The sequence below is a fragment of the Mustela putorius genome, unplaced genomic scaffold, assembly GCF_011764305.1.
Source record: "Mustela putorius furo isolate JIRA1106 unplaced genomic scaffold, ASM1176430v1.1 tig00000551_pilon_pilon_pilon, whole genome shotgun sequence".
Classification (NCBI taxonomy): Eukaryota; Metazoa; Chordata; class Mammalia; order Carnivora; family Mustelidae; genus Mustela; species Mustela putorius.
Window position 1 is genome coordinate 10,799,776 of NW_025421412.1, and position 19,842 is coordinate 10,819,617.

The following is a 19,842-nucleotide window of genomic DNA, read 5'->3' on the forward strand; positions in this document are numbered from 1 at the left end:
TTCAGTTGAACGCTTCTGCCTTTTGAACCCTTTCTGCACTTGGCACTCTGAACTTCACCCCAGACTCCTCTCCCGCCTCTCTTCTCCGCTGTCCCTTCTTAGCCTCCCTCGCTGGATCTGCCTCACCTTCCTGACCTGTTATTGTGGAGTGTCCCAGGGCTCAGGCCAAGGACCTCTAGGCCTAACCAGTTTCCCAGCTTCCCCTCTATCCCCCTCTGAATCATGTACAACACGCAGCCACAATGCTCTTGTTACTGCATACGGTACAAGTTCCTACGTACGGCTCAAGACTCAGCAAGGCCTCAACATTACACTCACTGAAAACCCAAGTCCTTCCCACAGTCGACCCAAACCAACACCCGCGCTACTACTGCAGCCTACTAACTCCTCTCGTTACTTCGGCCTCCTCGCTATTTGTCAGACAAGGGGGGCATACTTGGACCTCAGGGGCCTTTGGGATTCTTTTTTTGTTTGAGTTTTTTCAAAGACTTTATTTTTAAGTAATCTCTACACCTAATGTGGGGCTTGAACTTCTAACTCGAAGATCAAGAGCCACGCGCTCTACCAACTGAGCCAGCCAGACACCCCAACCTGTGCGAGTTTGCATTTGCTTCCTCCACTAACAGGAAGGTTCTTCTAACAGATTTTCATGTGACTAGCTCCCTTCCTCCACGAGATCTCTACTCTAAAGTTCATCTTCTCATCCTGCTAAACTTTCCTGCCATCCACTTCCCTGGGATCCAAATTAAACCTCCAACTACCCCACCATCCACCTCCAGGATAATCTATAGCCCTTCTCTGTTTTATCACCAAAATATTTATCATCATTATCATTCTCATAACACACAGCTTACTGACCTGTTTTGTCTATCTATCGTCTGCTTAAATGTAAGCTCAGTGCGGGTAGGATTTTTTTAAAACATCTTGTTCCCTGCTAAATCATCTAAATTTTCTAACTCAACTCTCACAATAATCAATAGATGATGTTCAAAGAAATGTGATTATTCTTAATAGCTGTGTATGACTCTCTTATTCAAAATGGGCCCAGCACGCTTCCGCTGCGCAACTCTGCTACCCTCTCTTATTCAAAATGGAATGGAAGAACACATCCTTAATGCAGGAAAAAAAATTGCTAATGTATCTTGATACTGAAACACTCAATGCATTTCAGTTAGTTAAAAATAAAACAAGCATGCACCATGGCCATTATCCTTGAAATAGAATCTTTGTCATTAGGAATTCTAAAAAAGAAAATTGGCAAGGACAGCTAAAATTAAATGGGCATATTGGGTATTTTATAGGTCACTGGACATTTACAAAAACTCTCTAAGAACTACTATTATCTCCACATTATAGATGAGGAAATGCAATTCAAAATAAATTAAATAACTGATACTAAGATAATAGCTGGGGACTGGCAGAACCAGGGCAAATCCAAGTCCCTGGCACAGAGGCCTTTGCTCTTAAACACGAACCTGTACTGAAGCTCTCGCCGAGGGGAAGGCATGGAGCAACTGGAAAATGTGGTGGCCACTAGATGACTCAACATCTGCTTCATATCAGAAAATCAGTTCAAGGCAGTCACGATAATCCAATTCCTTTTGCAGTGACTGCCTTAGGAATGGGCAGGAGTTTTACTTCTGTGAGGTAACTGGCTGGGGAATAGCTGGGAAGGGTGTCCTCACTTAGAGACAGACATAAACCTCAGAACCTTATCTAGATTTGCTCCTGGAACTTCTACAGCTATCCCGCACGGTCTTACGGAAGAGCCGCAGAGAGAAGAAAGGGAGGCTAAGACAATGTGGCACCAGCAGATGAACCTGCTGAGCTTGGTCCCTTCTCCCCTCTGAGCTCCCTGTCACTGTGAGGTGAGAACTGCTGTCAGTCTGAACAGGGGTTTCTGTTACCCAGAAGCATCCCAAGCGATTCAGAAGGTTATAGACTTGCCCCTCTTGAAGTCAAGTAAGAAAGTATTATAACGGATTTGTTTTTAAGTTTAGGAAGAAGAGTTATTACACAAGAAATGCAACTAGTAATCACACTCAACGGTAACAGAAAGAACAGTGGCTGCCAAGGGCCCGGGGGGAGAAGACACAGAAGTCATTCAATGAGGGTGCAATTTCAGTTCTACAAGATGAAAACCTTCCAGAGATCTGCTGCACAACAGTGTGCATATAGTTAACATGAATGTACAGTGCATTTAAAAATGGTTAAAATAGCAAATTCTGACATTTTTTTACAATTAAAAAAAAATACAAATATCATTAGCTTCTCTTTACCAAATAAGTACTCATGTTAAAAATGAGAAAAAGATCCCAACCATAATACAACATATAAACAACCTAAGAATAATGACACAAAGACATAAACTAAAAATAACAAGAAATCAACAATAAAAAATTATAAAGCTCTAATGAGGGAAACAAAGAGACTTTGATAAACACAGTCGTATATTTTTTGAAAAACTTCAACGTTTGATGTCTACCCTACCCAAACTTACTATAACTTTAAGGCAATTCCAATATCAAAGTGCCTTCAAAGCTCAGCTAGAAGAATGATCAATAAATTTTAGAAGAAAATAATAAATTATTAATATAAGGAGAGAATGACAAATGAAAATAAAGAGAAAAATTTGGAAATCAGACCATAATACATTTTAAGAATTTTGCATGAAATCAATTTAACACTTATAATCAATAAGGAAGGGATAGACAAGTGAATAAATGGAACTAATTCTAACGAAACAAAGAAAAAGAGACAAACTGAAAAACAGACTATAAAGAACAAGAGGGAAGATGGGGGGGAGGGGCCTAAGTACATTTGTCGTGAGGAGCACTGAGTACTGTATGGAATTGTTGAATCATTATATTGCATTTCTGAAACATATATAACAATGTATTTTAACTATGCTGGAATTAAAATTTAAAACAATGGAACTGATTCTACTGGTTAAATATATGAAAAAATAAAATTAGATCTCAGCTTCATATCACCCTACACAATAAATTTAAAATATGAAATACTAGTGTGATAAAGGAAAACTACAAAAGAATGGAAAAAGAATACAAACAAGTACTTCATATAACCTTACTTAGGTCTTTCACAGGAAAAAGCAAAATACAAAACCACAAAGAAAAAGAATGGTCTTAGTAACATTAAAAACACACCCTACTGGTGTCCCACTTGCTGGACTGTAATACCAGACATCTCATTTATTTCAATGAAGAGAATGAGACCCCAAATTCTACTTTCTTGTCATATTTATAGCTATCTGATATAAACAAAGGGATTGCTTATTCTTGATGGTTTTTGTTTATCCATAAAGCATTTCCTTGGTTTTATACTATAATATAGAACTCTTTTTTTATTTCTTTATAACAAACTAGGTAGAAGAATTTGGGTACTGAAACATTATAGAGGATGAATTATTCTCACAAAAACTTTATAAAACAGTACAGAATACACACTATTGCCACTTCACTTAAGCTTACAGTAAAGCAACATACCTAAGGTCACATTACTAATAAATATACGTACAGTTATAACTAAATGCCAGACTTCTAACTCTTTCCACTAAGCCAAAGAATACATTTATGTAACACATGTATACCTACTTAGATGGGTGTGGGGCTGTGCACATGCACAAGTCACATAAGTGACAGAAAGAGGGAAAGAGAAGGGAAAGGGAAGGGCGGGCATCAGGGAAAAGGGGGGGGCGAGGGAGTGGGTACGGAAGTACGCACTGCCCGGTACTGACTGAACGCTTGTGTCCTCATTCCCAAACTCCTATGTTGAAGTCTAACGCACATTGGGATGCTATCTGAAGGAGGGGGTTTGGGAAGGTATTAGGTCATGAGAACGTTCACGAACAGGATTATGCCCCTGTAAGAGGAGGCCAGAGAGCTAGCTTGCCCTCTTTCCACCATGTGAGGATATAAAAAGTGGACTTTCAGCAATTTAGAAAGGAGCCCTCACCGGAACCCAGACAGGGAAGCACCCTGACTTCAGACTTCCAGACTCCAGGACTGCGACAAATAAACGTCTGGTATTGAAGTCACCCAGTCTATGTTAACTTCCGAGAGTGGCTCAAACTGACTATGACATTCATGTGTATTTCCTTTTTTTGTTGTTTTAAGATTTTATTTATTTATTTGACAGAGAGAGATCACAAGGAGGCAGAGAGGCAGGCAGAGAGAGCGAGGAAGAAGCAGGCTCCCCACTGAGCAGAGAGCCTGATGCCCGCGGGGCTTGATTCCAGGACCCTGAGATCGTGACCTGAGCCGAAGGCAGAGGCTTAACCCACTGAACCACCCAGGCGCCCCTCATGTATATTTCTGTCTTACTATTCTTGAGCATATGAAGAGATACTACTTTGAGGAATCGGCTGGAATATTTTATAAATAAAAGGTTGCCAAATCACAATGAGGAAACCCATTTATAACCCACATGTAAGTGAATTCCAAATGAATTAAAGAGTTCGATGTTGCTGATTTTCTCAATAGCTCACATGCAAGTGTTTAGGAATTTAAAGATTTATTTATTTATTTTAGAGAGAGGGAGAAAGATATGGAGACAAGAGCCTGACATGGGGCTTGATTCCAGGACCAGGGCCTCACCTGGCCACTCAACCAACCAAGCCACCCAGGTGCCCCTAAGTGTTTAGGAATTTGATGAACACGTTCTCTGAAAAATGGTGAAAAGTACTTGTAAAGAAAGAAAATGAGGCAAACAAGCAAAAGCAGCCAAGAAATTCTGATGAATTTACCAGGTTCCTGCGGTTAAAAAAAAAAAAAATACTCTTATAAAACCCATGGAATCAACATTTACATTGAAACACCTTAAAATAGCTTTGATATATAAAAGCAGATAGCACTCCCCACAACCACCTCAGGGTAGCTCAGCCTTGAGGACTGATGCCTTCTCAGGAGTCAAGGGCTTACTCTAGCCATACTCCCTGCCAACTTCTTAAAACAGACAAGGCAAGTGAATGCAAAACTGTCCTCTGCTGGGAAAGGGATCTGGTCCCCAGCCATTCTTCCACCAGGAAAATTGGCACAGCTCTCCCCCAAACTAGTAATCATTACAGGACAAATTAGGCAGCTAACAGGTAATAATCATGGAATTAGGAAATATAAGTGATGAAGCTTAAAGCCCAGAGGACACCTTCCTTAGCTACCAGATCTAACAAAAGAGCGCAACAGGTGCAGAAATCACAGGGGGAACGGCGGAAGTCGAGAAGTTTAGAGAAAGCCCGAGGTGTTCTCACTAGCACCTGAGAAGCTTGCGATGGCGGAGGAGAACAAGCAAGGGCCTCGCTCAGAAAAGTGTATCCTGACCTGCCAACGGCATTTGGACCTAAGGAAAACAGGCATCTTGAGCAAAACTAAGTGAAAGATCACTAAAAGGGACTAAATTGTTTCCATGACTAATTCTTCCTCTCATCATTATCTGTTAGTGCAACAAATTATTAAATCAAACCACAAGACTGACAAAATCACTTTAGCTTCAGATAACATGAAGTGATTGTTTAACACCGCTTTCAATGATTCATTTCTGCCAACAGTAGTGTTTTAGAATAATTAGCATGTATTTGATGCTAAACTGTGTTTAGCCAATTTATTTACGGTTATCCTAAGAAAAATTGCTATTGTTTCTGACATTAACTTTTTTATTTCCCCCTAAAATGCACTATCTTCTTACTATCCAAATACTATGGGTACATACGTTAGTGTCTTTTTCCAAGTCATAAATGATGAAAGAGTAAAATCCATAAAGATACTGGGAAAATCAGATCAGCAGCCAAAACAAGCCACACAAAGGAAGGGCTGCGGGCTACTGGATATGGAAGCATAAACATTACATGAGCACACCCATGACTGAGCAATGCACAGCCACACCTGGAGGCTGACTCTTGGACTCCATTCCCAAGCCAATCATGAAAACAGGCCTCCTAAGGCGAAGTGTAAAGATTCGATCACCCAACATCAGCTTTGATGTCAGGGACCTTTTCAGCAAACAAGCAAAAATAACTTAGATTCACGTTGCCTAAAAGTAAGATTATACTCTGTCAAATAAATCAATATATTTTGCTGGATGTTCCAGATCTCTGTTGTCATGGATAGGACCTATTTCACAGTAGGCTGGAAATAAGTAAGTTCCACAGAAACTAAACTCACCAAAAACAAATCATTGTTATATAAGGAAGACATGCACAATTATCCATATAACTAAACTTTTGGCCTATATATATCCTATCTGTATCATTAATGTAATTTTTTCCAACTTTTAAAGATTAATGAGGGATGCTTGGGTGGCACAGTCCGTTAAACAGAGGACCCTTGGTTTCGGTGCAGGTCGTGATCTCAGGGTCATGAGATCATGTCCCAAGTCAAGTCCCACGATAGCCTCTACACTCAGCAGGGAGTCAGCCTGAGACTCTCTCCTGCTCTCCCTCTCCCTCTGCTCCCCCAGCTCATGCATGCTCTCTAAAATAAATAAATAAATCTTTTTTAAAATCAAAAAAAAGGGGGGGGGGGTAATGAATGCAACAGTAATATACAGAGGAGGATCAGTCCGGGATGATGGGTGGACTAGGAAGCACCAGGAATGTCTCTCCACCTAGAAGATGATGACACTGGCAGGATCTCTCTGAAAACTAGTTTTGAACTCCAGTCCAGTCAAAGGCTTGCAATTTTAGGGGAAAAGGTGGATGGTAAACTGCAAAAAAATTTTGGTCAATTTCAGCTCTTAGCTCAGTGGCAGCTACTCATGCCCCCACCCCAGCCCGCGGCAGGATGCTGTGCATGTACTCCTGGGGCGGCTCACACACAGCTTGTGGGTGCCCAGGCAGAAAAAAAAAAAAAAAAGACCCTGTCCTCCAAACTCTGGGGACCTGTGCTATGATAACTGATTACTGTTCTCATCATAGACGAACAGAAAGTAAGATTGGTAGCCATTGTGACTGCACCTTCTCCCACTGTAGTGAGCCCCATGCCCTCTGGCTGAAGTGACTTCTAGGGGATTTAAAAGGTCAGTTCCCCCATTTTCCTCCATTTTTTGCTTTTTTTCCCTTTCAGAAGCCAGACATTAAAGACTAAGACATTCAAAAATGGCTGCATTTATGAGAAAAACTGGAAAGTGACCACACATGCACAGGGAAATGCTCAGAACATACCTGAAAAGGACTTACCTTTATACCTGAGGCTGATCTTGGCACAGAGACAGCCCCCAACAAATCAACAGAAATTAACAACAACAACAAAAGAATAAACCCTGGAGAAGGAGGACAATCCGAGTTCCAGAGTTACCACATTTGGCTCAAGTCATGATCCGAGGGTCCGGGATCAAGCTCCGTGCTGGGCTCCCTGCTCAGTGGGGAGCCTTCTTCTCTTTTCCCTATTGCTTCCCCTGTTTGAGCGCTCTCTCTCACTCTCACTCTCATTCTGTCACCCTCTAATAAATAAAATCTTTTTAAAAATGCTCAAAAAACTAAAGAGATAGAGAAAGTCAGGAAAACAATATGTAAACAAAACGAAAATAATAAAGAGTTAAAAATCTAGAAGGAAATTTAAAAATTCTAGAGCTGAACAGTGCAACTGAAAAACTCACTAGGATTCAAAGGCATACTGGAGCAGGCAGAAGAATCAGCCAATATGAAGACAAGACATGAGAAATTCTCAAGGATAAAGAACAGAAAAATCAAAGAAAGGTGAATAGAGCCTAAGGGTCCTGTGGGAGACCATAAAGCCAACCAGTGTATAAATCATGGGGGTCCCAGAAGGAGAGAGAAAAGGGAATCAAGAAAATATTTAAATAATGGCTGAAAATTTCCCAAATTTGATTACAGGTATGAATAGAAACATTTAAGAAGCCTGGAGCACCTGGGTGGTACGGTTGGTTAAGCAGCCAACTCTTGATTTTGGCTTGGGTCATTGTCTCAGGGTCTTGAGATCAAGCCCCTTGTGGGGCTCTGTGCTCAGAACGGAGTCTACTTCTGCTCATGCTCTCCCTCTTTCTCATATAAACATAAATAAACCTTAAAAAAAAATTCAAGAAGCTCAATGGACCCTAAGTTAGATGAACTCATAAACCCACATCAAGACACATTATAATTGAACTTTGAAAAACCAAAGATAAAGAGAAAATCTTGCAAATAGCAAGAGAGAAGTAAATCATCACATACAAGGGATTCTCAAGAGACTGTCAGATTTTCATCAGAAACTGTGGAGGCCAGAGGCAGTACTGGGCTGATATATTCAAAGTGTTAAAGGAAACAAGGAAACCAAAATAAACTGTCAGCCAAGATTCCTAACAGCAAAACTTGGTTAAGACATTAAAACTGGAAATTAACACGTTTCCAGATAAACAAAAGCTGAGGCAGTCTGTGACACTAGACCTGCGCCACAGTAACTGGTAATGCCAGTGGTCCTGCAAGCCTGAAATGACAGTACCAGGAAGCCAAGTGAGTAAGGAAGGCCCTCAGTAAAGGCAAACACATGAACAATGATAAAACCTAGTATTATGGTAACTCTGGCTTGAAACTCCACATTCTGTTTTCTATATAATTTAAAAAACTAATACATTTAAAAAATTATTGGTTTATGGTTTGGGGCACAGAATGTATAAAGATATAATCCTGGGATATCGACACTTGCACCTAGGGAAACACTCGTCTTCCTGTCGTTATACGTTTGCTTTACTAGAAATTTCAAATACAATTACAGATTAGATAGTCTTCTCGAACTAGTTTCTCTCAACGTGACTTGTTTTTCAGATTTTTGCATCATGATGTATGTATCAGTATTTCTTTCCATTTTACTCCTAAGTGGCATTCCACTGTAAGGATGTATCACAATTATTTACCCACTTACCATTTAATGTACATTTTAGATGTACATTTTAGATGATGACACTGGCAGGATCTCTCTGAAAACTAGTTTTGAACTAGTGTAGCACTGTGATTTTAAGTTGGATTTCCCTAGTGACTGACAATGCTGAATAACTTTTTCATGAACTTGTCATTCATATAACATCTTTAAGAAAGATCTATTTCTTTATTGGGGTGTCTGGCTTATTTTTGAACTTTAAAAATTAATTACTACAGACTCAAGCCTCTTATATACATAACTATACTTATTTATATAAATCTATATATCTCTGAATACATTCTACCATTTGCTCTACTGTTTTATAATCTCAGTAATACCCTTTGAAGTACAAAAGTCTGCATATGTTTTAAATTCTGTAATGAAAATTAAAAATATGCTTCTAAAGACTAGGGACAAAGATATATTTGCAACACAAAATTACAAATAGAATTCAAACTATATTCTCCGTATGACTCTATGTAAGGTTTATATACGCTACAGGTATGTGTGTCTATCAATACACACACATATATATACACTTAGAAGGGAATACATCAAAATGTGAAAACGTGCTTACTGAAAAGTTTGTGGGATTACAGGTAAGTTTTTTTCTTCTCCTTCTTAAACCTTTTTCAGATTCTTCCTAGTGGCAAGTCAGCACCCTCTGAAAATGACTTGAATACATTTCTTGAAGATCAAACTAGTTCATTAGCTACACTCAGGACTTCAGAAATGATCAAGGTCCCAATAACATCTGAAGATAATCAAGATACAAGCACTGTATTTATCAAAAGAATAAAAAATAATACAAGGTATGATTCTGGCTTTAAAACAAAAGCTAGACACACATGTAGCTCCAAAACACCCCTGTCCCAACAGAGCTTAATGGAAATAAACTATAATGATGGAAGGTTCTTTCTACTAGTCCATTCAGTAGCTATTAACCATAGTACAAGAGGAAATATGGCTGGTGACTACACAAATGGTGGCAATGAACATGCCTGAGAAACTGAAATTTTAATTTAATTTTAATTCAAGTAAGTACACATAGCCAGTGGCTACCACACTGGTCAGCACAACTTTATGGGGGGGAAAAATCAGATTCATGGCTCTACTGCCCATTTTCTCCTCCTTCCAGTCATTCAGTAATTTACTGATATCCTATCATCTTTCATCTCTCTCTAGACATCAAATCATAACTTAAAAAAAGATCACATGTTATTTCACTAATGGGTATTTACCCAAAAGAAATGAAAATACTAATTCAAAAACCTACATAAACCCCTACATTTACGGCAGCATTATTTACAATTGCCATTTCCTTCATTTATACAAACAGAGAGAGGGGGGCAGGGGGAAGGTGAGGGAGCGAGTGAATGTTACTCAGCCACGAAAAAAGAATGGGATCTTGCCATGTGCAATAACATGGATGGACCTAGAACAGATTATGCTAAGTGAAAAAGGACAAATACCATGTGATTCACTTACGTGTAGAATCTAAAAACCAAAACAAACAGAAAGCAGAAACAGACCCACAAATACACGGAACTGATGGCTGCCACAAGGAAGGGATTCGGGGAGGGGGGATGGGCAAAATGGGTGAAGGGGAGGAAGGGAGGAGGAGGTAGAGGCTTCCAGTTACGGTGGGGTATAGCAGATGAATCGCCGTCAGTGGTGCTCTAATAGTGCTACATGGTAACAGATGGGAACTACGACGACAGAGAGCATCACATAAAGTATAGAGCTGTCTGTCTAATCACCATGTTGTACACCGAAACTAAGGTACGCCGTGTGTCAACTATACTTCAATTTTTTAAAAAGTGAAAAAAAATCATACATTAAGCTTCCTATACGTTTTCTTGAGAATGAGAACAAATAAAGAATACCAATTAACTCCAAGATTTTCTGAGTAAAACCAGTTAGCCATTAAGATGTAATAGCCCAAACCCAATTTACTTTTCTTCCACCTAATTCTTCAAGGGTAACCTGAATTTCTGATCTGTGTTCTTCAGAGATGCTCAGTCACCTGCCATCTTTTCTCTTTTTATCTTTGTTCTTCCTCTTGTGGAAAAGCAAAAAGAATGGAAAAGTTGAAGTGACACAATTTTATCAACAACATCACTCTAGCAAGTAAGAAACAGACTATACTTGCTAAAGCAGGATTATGCTGGCAAGGACATAGACATTCATAGTAAATTCTCCTGTCATTTAGAGGCATTAATGTCATGCTGACTTGGTTTTTGCTTGCCTTGCTATAAAGCATGTTTTCTCTCTCACTTACATTACTAGGAAGCTGAAAAGTATCCCTAGGGCTCACAAATAGCTAACTTAACCCGGTGTTAATTCCTTCTAGTATCTTAGAGGAGTTTCTTATACACATGTGTATTTTAACTGCTCAGATTCGACTGTAATTTTTCGCACTCTAACACTTTTTAATACTTTGTTCAAGATTAATGAAGGTATAAAACAGAAAAAATAAGTACAAATTACTTAGACATTCCATAAGGTTTCAGAACATCTTCCTACCTCTAATAATGTCCAAATTAGAAACAAAAAAAACCTTTTTGTCTGAATTTTGAAAAAATCATTTGAGGAAATAGAAACAATATCACTTTTAAACACTGTGATTGGTTGTATTCTACTTCTCCAAACACGAGATTCAAAACCAAGATGAGTCACAGCTTTCGCTAGCTATTTCCCATGCTTACTTCCCACGCCTCTTACATTATCAGTGTCTTTCTCTCACTGACGCTGTTTTATATGATCTAACATACCTTGAATTTTCATGTTCTTGAAAATGTTGTGCTCTTAATTGGAATGCCACGAACAATGATGATGCTATTGCCAATAACTGGTTTCTCTCATTCTCTGTTAACTTGTGTCCTAGGGAAATCAATCAATCAATCAATCACATACATCATGTTAATATCTAGTGCTTCTATCTTATAGAACTTTTAGTCAGTCAAATCAGTATTTTATAAAACATCTATTATGGGGTTACTATTGTACCAGGCATGCAGTGGGGGAGGAGAAGGAACAAGCTTATCTAGGATCTCGAAAACTCCAACGCCTGCAAACCAACAAATTGAAAAATTTCTAAATCATTAGATAGTCACTTCTCATACGGAGTCAGACTGTCTGTGACTTCCACGCAACTTTTCCAATCTGACCTAACACCGAATAATTCTATTCCTCTAATTCTATTCTTTCTTACACTTGCACATTACCAATCTTCAAAGATAAACCCTGCCATGACTAGTCTTATGATAATGAGTTCCAGCATAAGGCTACTCCTGATCTCAGATAAGAGGGAACTTGAGAACCTGCTGCCGCTCCTGGCCTGACGCCCAAGGCCATGACAGGCCCACCCTGGCTGTGACTTCGGACTCCTTCTGAATGTTCATCACTTTCCCCTCTGGTTTTTCCCTTGCCGAAATCTCTGACCCAGCTGGTCCTAATGTCTGGTAATTCATGTTCCAAATGTTGTTCTAACTAGGGTAGACTCAAATCCAGCCTAACCTTTTGGACCTGAAAGCTGGTCCAAAGCAGACACGGGCCCTGACTGAATCCTGGGTTCGAGGTAAGGATTAGTCCATCATCTGGCTCTTTTACCAGAGTGAGCAATATATGGTATGTCCTACGAACTACAAATGTGACCTCTTTTGTGCCAGACGCGGTCAACAAATAAACATAAATCAGTGCCTAGGTCTCAAGTGGGCTGAACTGACGACAGCTGGACTGTTCCTTACTAATGAGTCTCCAATTCTCCAGGCTAACCACCTGGAGTTGCTTCAAAGTTCTTCACACAACATGCATTTCTCAAAACATCTCTAGTAAGAGATTAGAATTCTAACATAATCACTTTCTTTTGCACAAACAAAAAAATGGAAGGAGAGTCTTTTTTAGTTCTTTTCTAACAACAGTAACATTTACAAACATAAAGGGCTTTGTCTAGCATCAGAACCATGCGGCAAGAGGTTATGTAATCATACTATGGCTCAATACAAGATATTATTAGATTATACTTATGGTATATACTAGTATGTAATATATTAAACTTATTTTAGTTTTTAAAGAATATATGCTATTTTTGTAGGTTCCAAGGTATAATATAGACACAGTAATTTTTTAAACTTACAAAAAGTCCAAATGTGAAATTTCAACAATTTGCAATTGACATATGAAGTCCAAAAAACACAGTAATAATTTAAAAAGAAAATTTTTTCACACAGCTTTTAATTTCAAGTTTATGGGCCAATTAAAATTTTTTTTTAAATGCTAACTTAGGGCTTAGCATTTTGCCACAGAGACACCACATTTGACCTAACACTGTCACATCATTAGGTTTTTTTGTTTTGTTTTGTTTTTTTAAGATTTTATTTATTTTATTTGACAGAGACAGAGATCACAAGTAGGCAGAGAGGCAGGCAGAGACAGAGGGGGAAGCAGGCTCCCCACTGAGCAGAGGGCCCAATACGGGCTCGATCCCAGGACACCAAGACGAAGGCAGCGGCTTAATCCACTGAGCCACCCAGGCACCCCACATCATTAGTTTTCATTAGAAATCTTTTTGAGGGGCTTGCACATGGCTCAATCGGTTAAGCACTGGACTCTTGATTCAGCTCAGGTCGTGATCTCAGAGTCCTGAGATCAAACTCCACGCTGGGCAGAGACTACTTAGGATTCTCTCCCTCTGCCTCTCCTGCCTCGCATCCTCAGTCCCCCCACCACAGCTCATGTACATGTACACTCTCTCGAAGAAAAAAAAAAAAAAACAAAACTTTTTGGTATTCACTTAAAAGATCACTTGAGGGGTACCTGGGTGGCTCAGTTGGTTAAGCAACTGTTTCAGCTCAGGTCATGATCTCAGGCTTCTGGGATCGAGCCCTGTGTTGGGCTCCCTAATTTGCAGGGAGTCTGCTTCTCCATCTCCTTCAGCCCAGCCCCCACATACATTCCTACTTTCTAATAAATAAATAAATAAATAAAATCTTTTTAAAAAAATAAATAAAAGATCTCTTCAACCTCTAGGTAGTGACTAGACTCCTCAGTTTTATGTTTTATAATTAATCTTTATCTGGGATTCATTGTATTTCGTACAAATTAAGGGGTTAACATTTCATATAAATAGTGAGAGGAAAAATTCCTACATATACTAATTTCTGTTTATGAGCTCTCTATTCCTTACACTGACATATTTATTCACTTTTCTGTTTTCTGTTTTCAAGTGCTTCCATTCTCATACTTCTTATCATATTGTTTAGGTAAGACTGCCTTGGCAATACCTTTAAATACACAGAGGGCCAATTTTATCATTTTTCATAATTACCTTGGCTATTTTCAGAAATGTATGAATACATATAAGCTTTTTAATCACTTAATGTAGTGGACCTTGTGAACCTAACTTAAATGACATAAAATCTCTGTATCAATTTGGGAAAGATCCACACTCCTATACTTTTGTATCCCCAAACAATAACTCCTATGTTTTGCCAACTGCTCACATCTTACTACTACTTCTTCTTTGACAAGATTTTATAGTTTACAGAATCATACAGGTCCTATGTCTTCCCTATTAAATTTTCCCCACCATTTTACAAGATACTTCCGTTAATTTGAATAGGGCTCTTTTTTTCCATTTTCATTTCAAGCTGGCTCTTACTAACAGAGACAGACATAACTTTGCATGTTTATCTTGTTGCATTCAGACCTTGCCAAACGTGCTTTTATTCTAGAAATTTTTAGTAGTATCTTCTGGGTTTTCTAGGGACACAATTATATATAGAAAAAGAAAATTTCTTTTTTTTTTAATTAAAAAAAAGATTTTATTTATTTATTGACAGAGAGACAGGGAGAGAGGAACAGGGAGAGAGAGAGGGAGAAACAGGCCTCCTGCTGAACGGGGAGCCAAATGAGGGGCTCGATCCCAGGACCCCCAAATAATGACCTGAGCTAAGGCAGATGCTTAATGACTGAGCTGCCCAAGCACCTCCCCAAAATTTCTTCTTTTTACAATATTTAAACCAACTTTTTTTTTTTACTTCTTACCCTCTAAAACAATGATTGATAATAATGGTCCTTTTACATAATTCATTTGTTCCTGACTTTAAGGGAAATTTTTACAGCATTTCCTTTAAAATTATGTTTGTTACTAGTTTTCATTAAAACTTCATTGGTTTTTTAACTGGTTTTTAGTCAAATTTAGTTTAATTTTGATTTCAGAGTGTGTTTTAATTAGAAAAGGCGACTGATTGTTTAACAAATACCTTTCTAGCATTTATTACTTTTTTGGTAAGCCAGCAGTATTTTATTCTAATTGCAGTGGATACCATTATCAAGGTTAAGGTTTTCTTTTTAACTTGGGGTACCATATGTATTGTATGCATACAATACATTATGCATACAATAATTTTGAGGTACCATTTGCAAGGTACCAGTTGCTATTAAATGGGTCCATTTTAAACATGCAATTCAAGAGTTTTGACAAATGTGTGTGCCCATAGAAACACCACAACCATCTACTTAGAAGTTTCCCCTACTCCCAAATGTTCCCTTGAGTCTCTCCAATCAAGACCTCTACACCTGCTTTCCCTCCCTGGCCTCATGCAACTAAATGCTTTTCTAGTTTCATATAAATGGACTCTTCTCTATCTGGCTTCTTTTGAAAAAAATATTTTTGAGATTCACTGATGTTTTGTAATGAATCAGCAGTTTCTAACATTTTTACATTGAGAAGTAGTCCTTGGCCTGAATATACTGCAATTTGTGTAGCCATACATGCCCTGAGGGATTTTAAAGTAAGGGGGAAGATGTGATTTGGTTCTGTAAGTGAACTCTGGCTGCTGAGTGAAGATGAACTAGAAAGTGCACTAGTGGCAGGAAGGAGGCCAAGTGAGAAGGCTGTTCGGAGTCCAGGCAAGAGGGCAGCAGCTCGGGCTGGGGTGGCGTTCTACTCTGGTGCTGAATGGAGACGTGCCTGCATTGAATTCCCAGCTTTACGTGATCAGCCACAGCAGACACATTGCACTGACATTTGTAGCAGGTTCGCATCTGGAAAAACCTGCGAAGTTTCAGCGAGGGGGGTTGAGAACACCTGCTGCCTATTAACTCCCAGCAATGAAAACCCCACACAGGGCAAGTCTTTCTGCTGACCGAGGAATCCTAAGCACCTAGAACTTCAGAATGTAGACAAAGTGTATTTAAATACTTCTTGATTCCTCCTATCCCTTTGTCAAGTGTGAAGGTCACAAGAGAACACTGAAATCTGACACCTGCCTTTCACCTCTGCCAATCCTGGTGAAGATTCACAAGCATGATGGGGGGGGGGGGGCCTGAACAGTGAGGCGGCAGAAACATGGAGAACCTCCAGTATGGCACACAGGACAGACACCGCCTCACACTCTAGTGGCAGATGTCTTCAACGGCAGCAAGTCCCTCCCACTTAAAAGTTAGAACCCTAGGCTGAGAGGAGCTCTAAGACTTAGTTTCTCAAATCCATCTTTTGAAAACTTCAAGAGCATTAAAGCTTGAAATCTCTACTGCATTCTCTGGTGATGACCGGTTGGAAAAAGGTGCAGCTCCTAATTTAAAAAGCCTTGGTCTTTTTTTTTTTTTTTTTAAGATTTTATTTATTTATCAGAGAGAGGGCGAGAGAGCAAGCACAGGCAGACAATGGCAGGCAGAGGCAGAGGGAGAAGCAGGCTCCCTGCCAAGCAAGGAGCCTGATGCGGAACTCGATCCCAGGACACTCAGATCATGACCTGAGCCGAAGGCAGCTGCTTAACCAACTGAGCTACCCAGGCGTCCCAAGCCTTGGTCTTTTTTAAACAGTTTCCAGTATCCGGAGACCCGAGACCACCACCTTTAACCTAATGGATTAAGTACATACTAGCGAAAGAAAGAAGAAATTCCTCCTCACATTTGTCCTCATCTTCTTAGCCTTTGTGGGGATTGGGGAATAGGTGTGTGTGGGGGATTTCAAACAAGAGCCCCAAACTCCAAATAATGTCTAGGTTCTCCCAGCCTTACTCATTAAGTTGGTGGTTACCACGTGGAGGTCAAATCACAGAGCAGCACCTCCAAGGTCTGTGACATACCTCTGTAAACCTCGTGCCGTTATCAGTCCCTGTTCATGACCCAGTTTCTAAGAAGCCTGATCTGTGTTCTCTTAAGTGGCTTTAGTTCTGTCACCTATTTTTAAACAGTCATCTGGTGCCTCCCTTCCCATCCAGTGTTGGCTTAAATGATCATGACAGACATCCTGATCCTGAGCCATGCATGTCCTCTCTTTGTGGGATGTGGCTTCGCTGGCCGTTTGCTCCATGCGTAGGCTTCATGTGTTGGCGGATCCGCAGTAATCTCCCGATGGTTGGTTAGGTTTCTCAGAGAAGGATACTCTACCATGGGGACTGAGGGTATGTGCCTGCCTGCCAGTATGTTGGGAACCACGTGGGGAATGATGGTTGAGAGAGGGGTCATCACCACATTCAGTATGTCCACACGGACTCAATCCTCTGTCCAAATGTGCCAGGTGTCCCTGGGTAGAGGAAATCTTATTCTCTATGGATAAAAAAATCTCAAAGCTTTTTCCGGGGGGGTGGGGGGTGGAGAGAAGAGCCACCCTCCTCTGAAGAGTTAGAGAGGAAATATGGAGAAAATCTTCCACAGATTTTAGACAAGAGTCTTGCCTATAGGAATTCCCCAAGGTATCTGAAATTAATAGTGGCTAAGACTTCTGCAGGGTTCCATGGTGATAATGAGCTATTTCCCAGTTCTTCACATTGTCAGCTTAGGATTCAACTTTCTTAAGTTGCTAAGTAAGTTAAGAATCATCTTTTGGCTCTTCATTTTCCAGAATGCTATCTCCTCTTTGTCCTTATGGGCTTGCATTTTTAAAAGACTAAATTCAAAGGTGCCTGGTTGGCTCAGTGGGGCATGTGATTCCTGATCTTAGGGTCAAGAGTTCGAGTCCCATGTTGGATGGGGAGCCTACTTAAAATTAAATAAATAATGAAAACAATAAATAATAAAGCCAAGTCAGTGGTTGGGAGAAATGTCTATGTATTTTCAGATTTATTTATTTATTTTTGCGAGAGAGAGACAGAGAAGGAGAGCATGGGGGGAGGGAGGGAAGGGCAGAAGACGACTCCCGACCAAGCGGGGAGTCTGATGTGGGACTTGATCCCAGGACCTAGGGATCATGACCTAAGCCAAAAGCAGAGGCTTAACTGACTGAACCCAGAAGCTTTTTTTTTTTTTTTTTTTTTAATTTATTTGTCAGAGAAAGAGAGCACAAACAGGAGGAGCAGCAGGCAGTGGGAGAAGCAGGCTCCCTGCTGAGCAAGGAGCCCAAGGCAGGACTCAATTCCAGAACCCTGAGATCATAACCTGAGCCAAACAGAGACTCTTAACCACTGAGCCACACAGGCATCCTGTCATCTTTAACTCAAATTGGTTAAAGCACTTTCTTCAGGTATTTCCCCCAAAAGGGTATATATAATGATTTATTTCTGAATCTTTATTTTAAAATCTCTTTTCATAACTAAGAAACAAAGGATATATTAGTTGGGTATAGCACTCTTCAGTCAAGTTCTTTCTAATGAAGTAGATATCTTAAGATTTTCTCATTTCCAGTTTATAGGATCTAAAGATGATTTCAGTCTACATTCTCCGCATGAGACTTGGTATTTCTTTTTTCTTTCTAGAAACTTCAAAAATGTTTTGTTCTAGGTATGCCTTTAAGAGCTACTTTTTATCATTAGTCTTATCTGAAACTCAGCAAATCTTTCCAGTGACACCTCAAGGTTTTCTCAAGAACAGTGGAAAAAAGAAAGAAAGAAAGAAAGAAAGAAAGAAAGAAATCTCCCCTATTACTTCTTTTTAAATTCACCTTCCTTTATTTGTCCATTTTCTCTTCATGAAACTATTACGTACGTACAAAATCTCCTGGGTCTGCCCGCCACATCTCTGATTTCACACATTCTTTCCTTCTCTATACCTTTTTACTACATATTTTGAGAAACTTCCACTTATTTCTTAGGGTCACTAATTTAGTTCTTAGAAGTGCCCATCCCATCTTTTGTTTTGCTGAAACTTCTAAAAGTGACAGTTCTTAGTTTATTAAAGTCCTCCTCTAATTTAATGTCCTTAATTAACTGTTCTTACTATTTTTCAGTAAGCTCAGTCATTTGACTCCCTTCGGAGTTCTAAAACACCTCCCGTTCTCAGGGGTTCCTCCAGGTCTTCCACTCTACAGATCCTTTGCCTTTGTCCTAATGGCTGTTTGCCAAAGGATTAGGCACCGGTTTGCTGGTAAATGATTGCCAACCAAGCTGGGTATGAAGGGGAAGGAAACACACCAGCCTACAGCATTTGCCAGTTTCCTTGTGGTAAGTACTTTCTCCGAGGCTGATTTCAAACTACCAGCGTCTCATGAGAAAAGACAGACGAGGCAGAGATGAGCAGCAGCGACCTCACCCAGGCCTTGAAGAGGAGCTACAAGGGTCTCCGCGCTACCTCATCCTCCTTGAACTCATCCTTGATTCCCTCCATGCTCCAGACTCTCTGCTTCTATCTTCACTTAGCACTTATTCTGTCCTGTAGTTAGTTCTTTATGTATGTTCTTTTGTGCTGTAAGCTCCTTAAGTGCAAGGAAAATACGTTGTTTTTCAATTTCTTCGAGAGCCGACACCAATTATTTGTTGATTGATTTTAATGGCTGAATTCTTTTTTTTTAATATATTTTATTTATTTATTTATTTGACAGAGATCGTAAGTAGGCAGAGAGGTAGGCAGAGAGAGAGAGTGAGAGAGAGAGGGGGAAGCAGGCTCCCTGCCGAGCAGAGAGCCCGCTGTGGGACTCGATCCCAGGACCCTGAGATCACGATCTGAGCCAAAGGCAGAGGCTTAACCCACTGAGCCACCAAGGTACCCATAATGACTGAATTCTCAAAAACAACACAACTGTCCAAGTTTC

At 39.8% G+C, this 19,842-nt stretch overlaps 1 protein-coding gene across 2 annotated transcripts in view; it reads right to left on the reverse strand.

Moving 5' to 3' along the window:
* The window catches only part of PCCA (propionyl-CoA carboxylase subunit alpha), a 393,935-nt gene that overhangs the window by 167,272 nt on the left and 206,821 nt on the right, over positions 1-19,842 (reverse strand). For both annotated transcript variants that reach the window (XM_045081355.1, XM_045081357.1), the window contains exon 18: positions 11,642-11,750. In XM_045081355.1, coding sequence (XP_044937290.1) covers positions 11,642-11,750 — 109 coding nt within the window. The remainder of the gene's footprint in view (positions 1-11,641; positions 11,751-19,842) is intronic.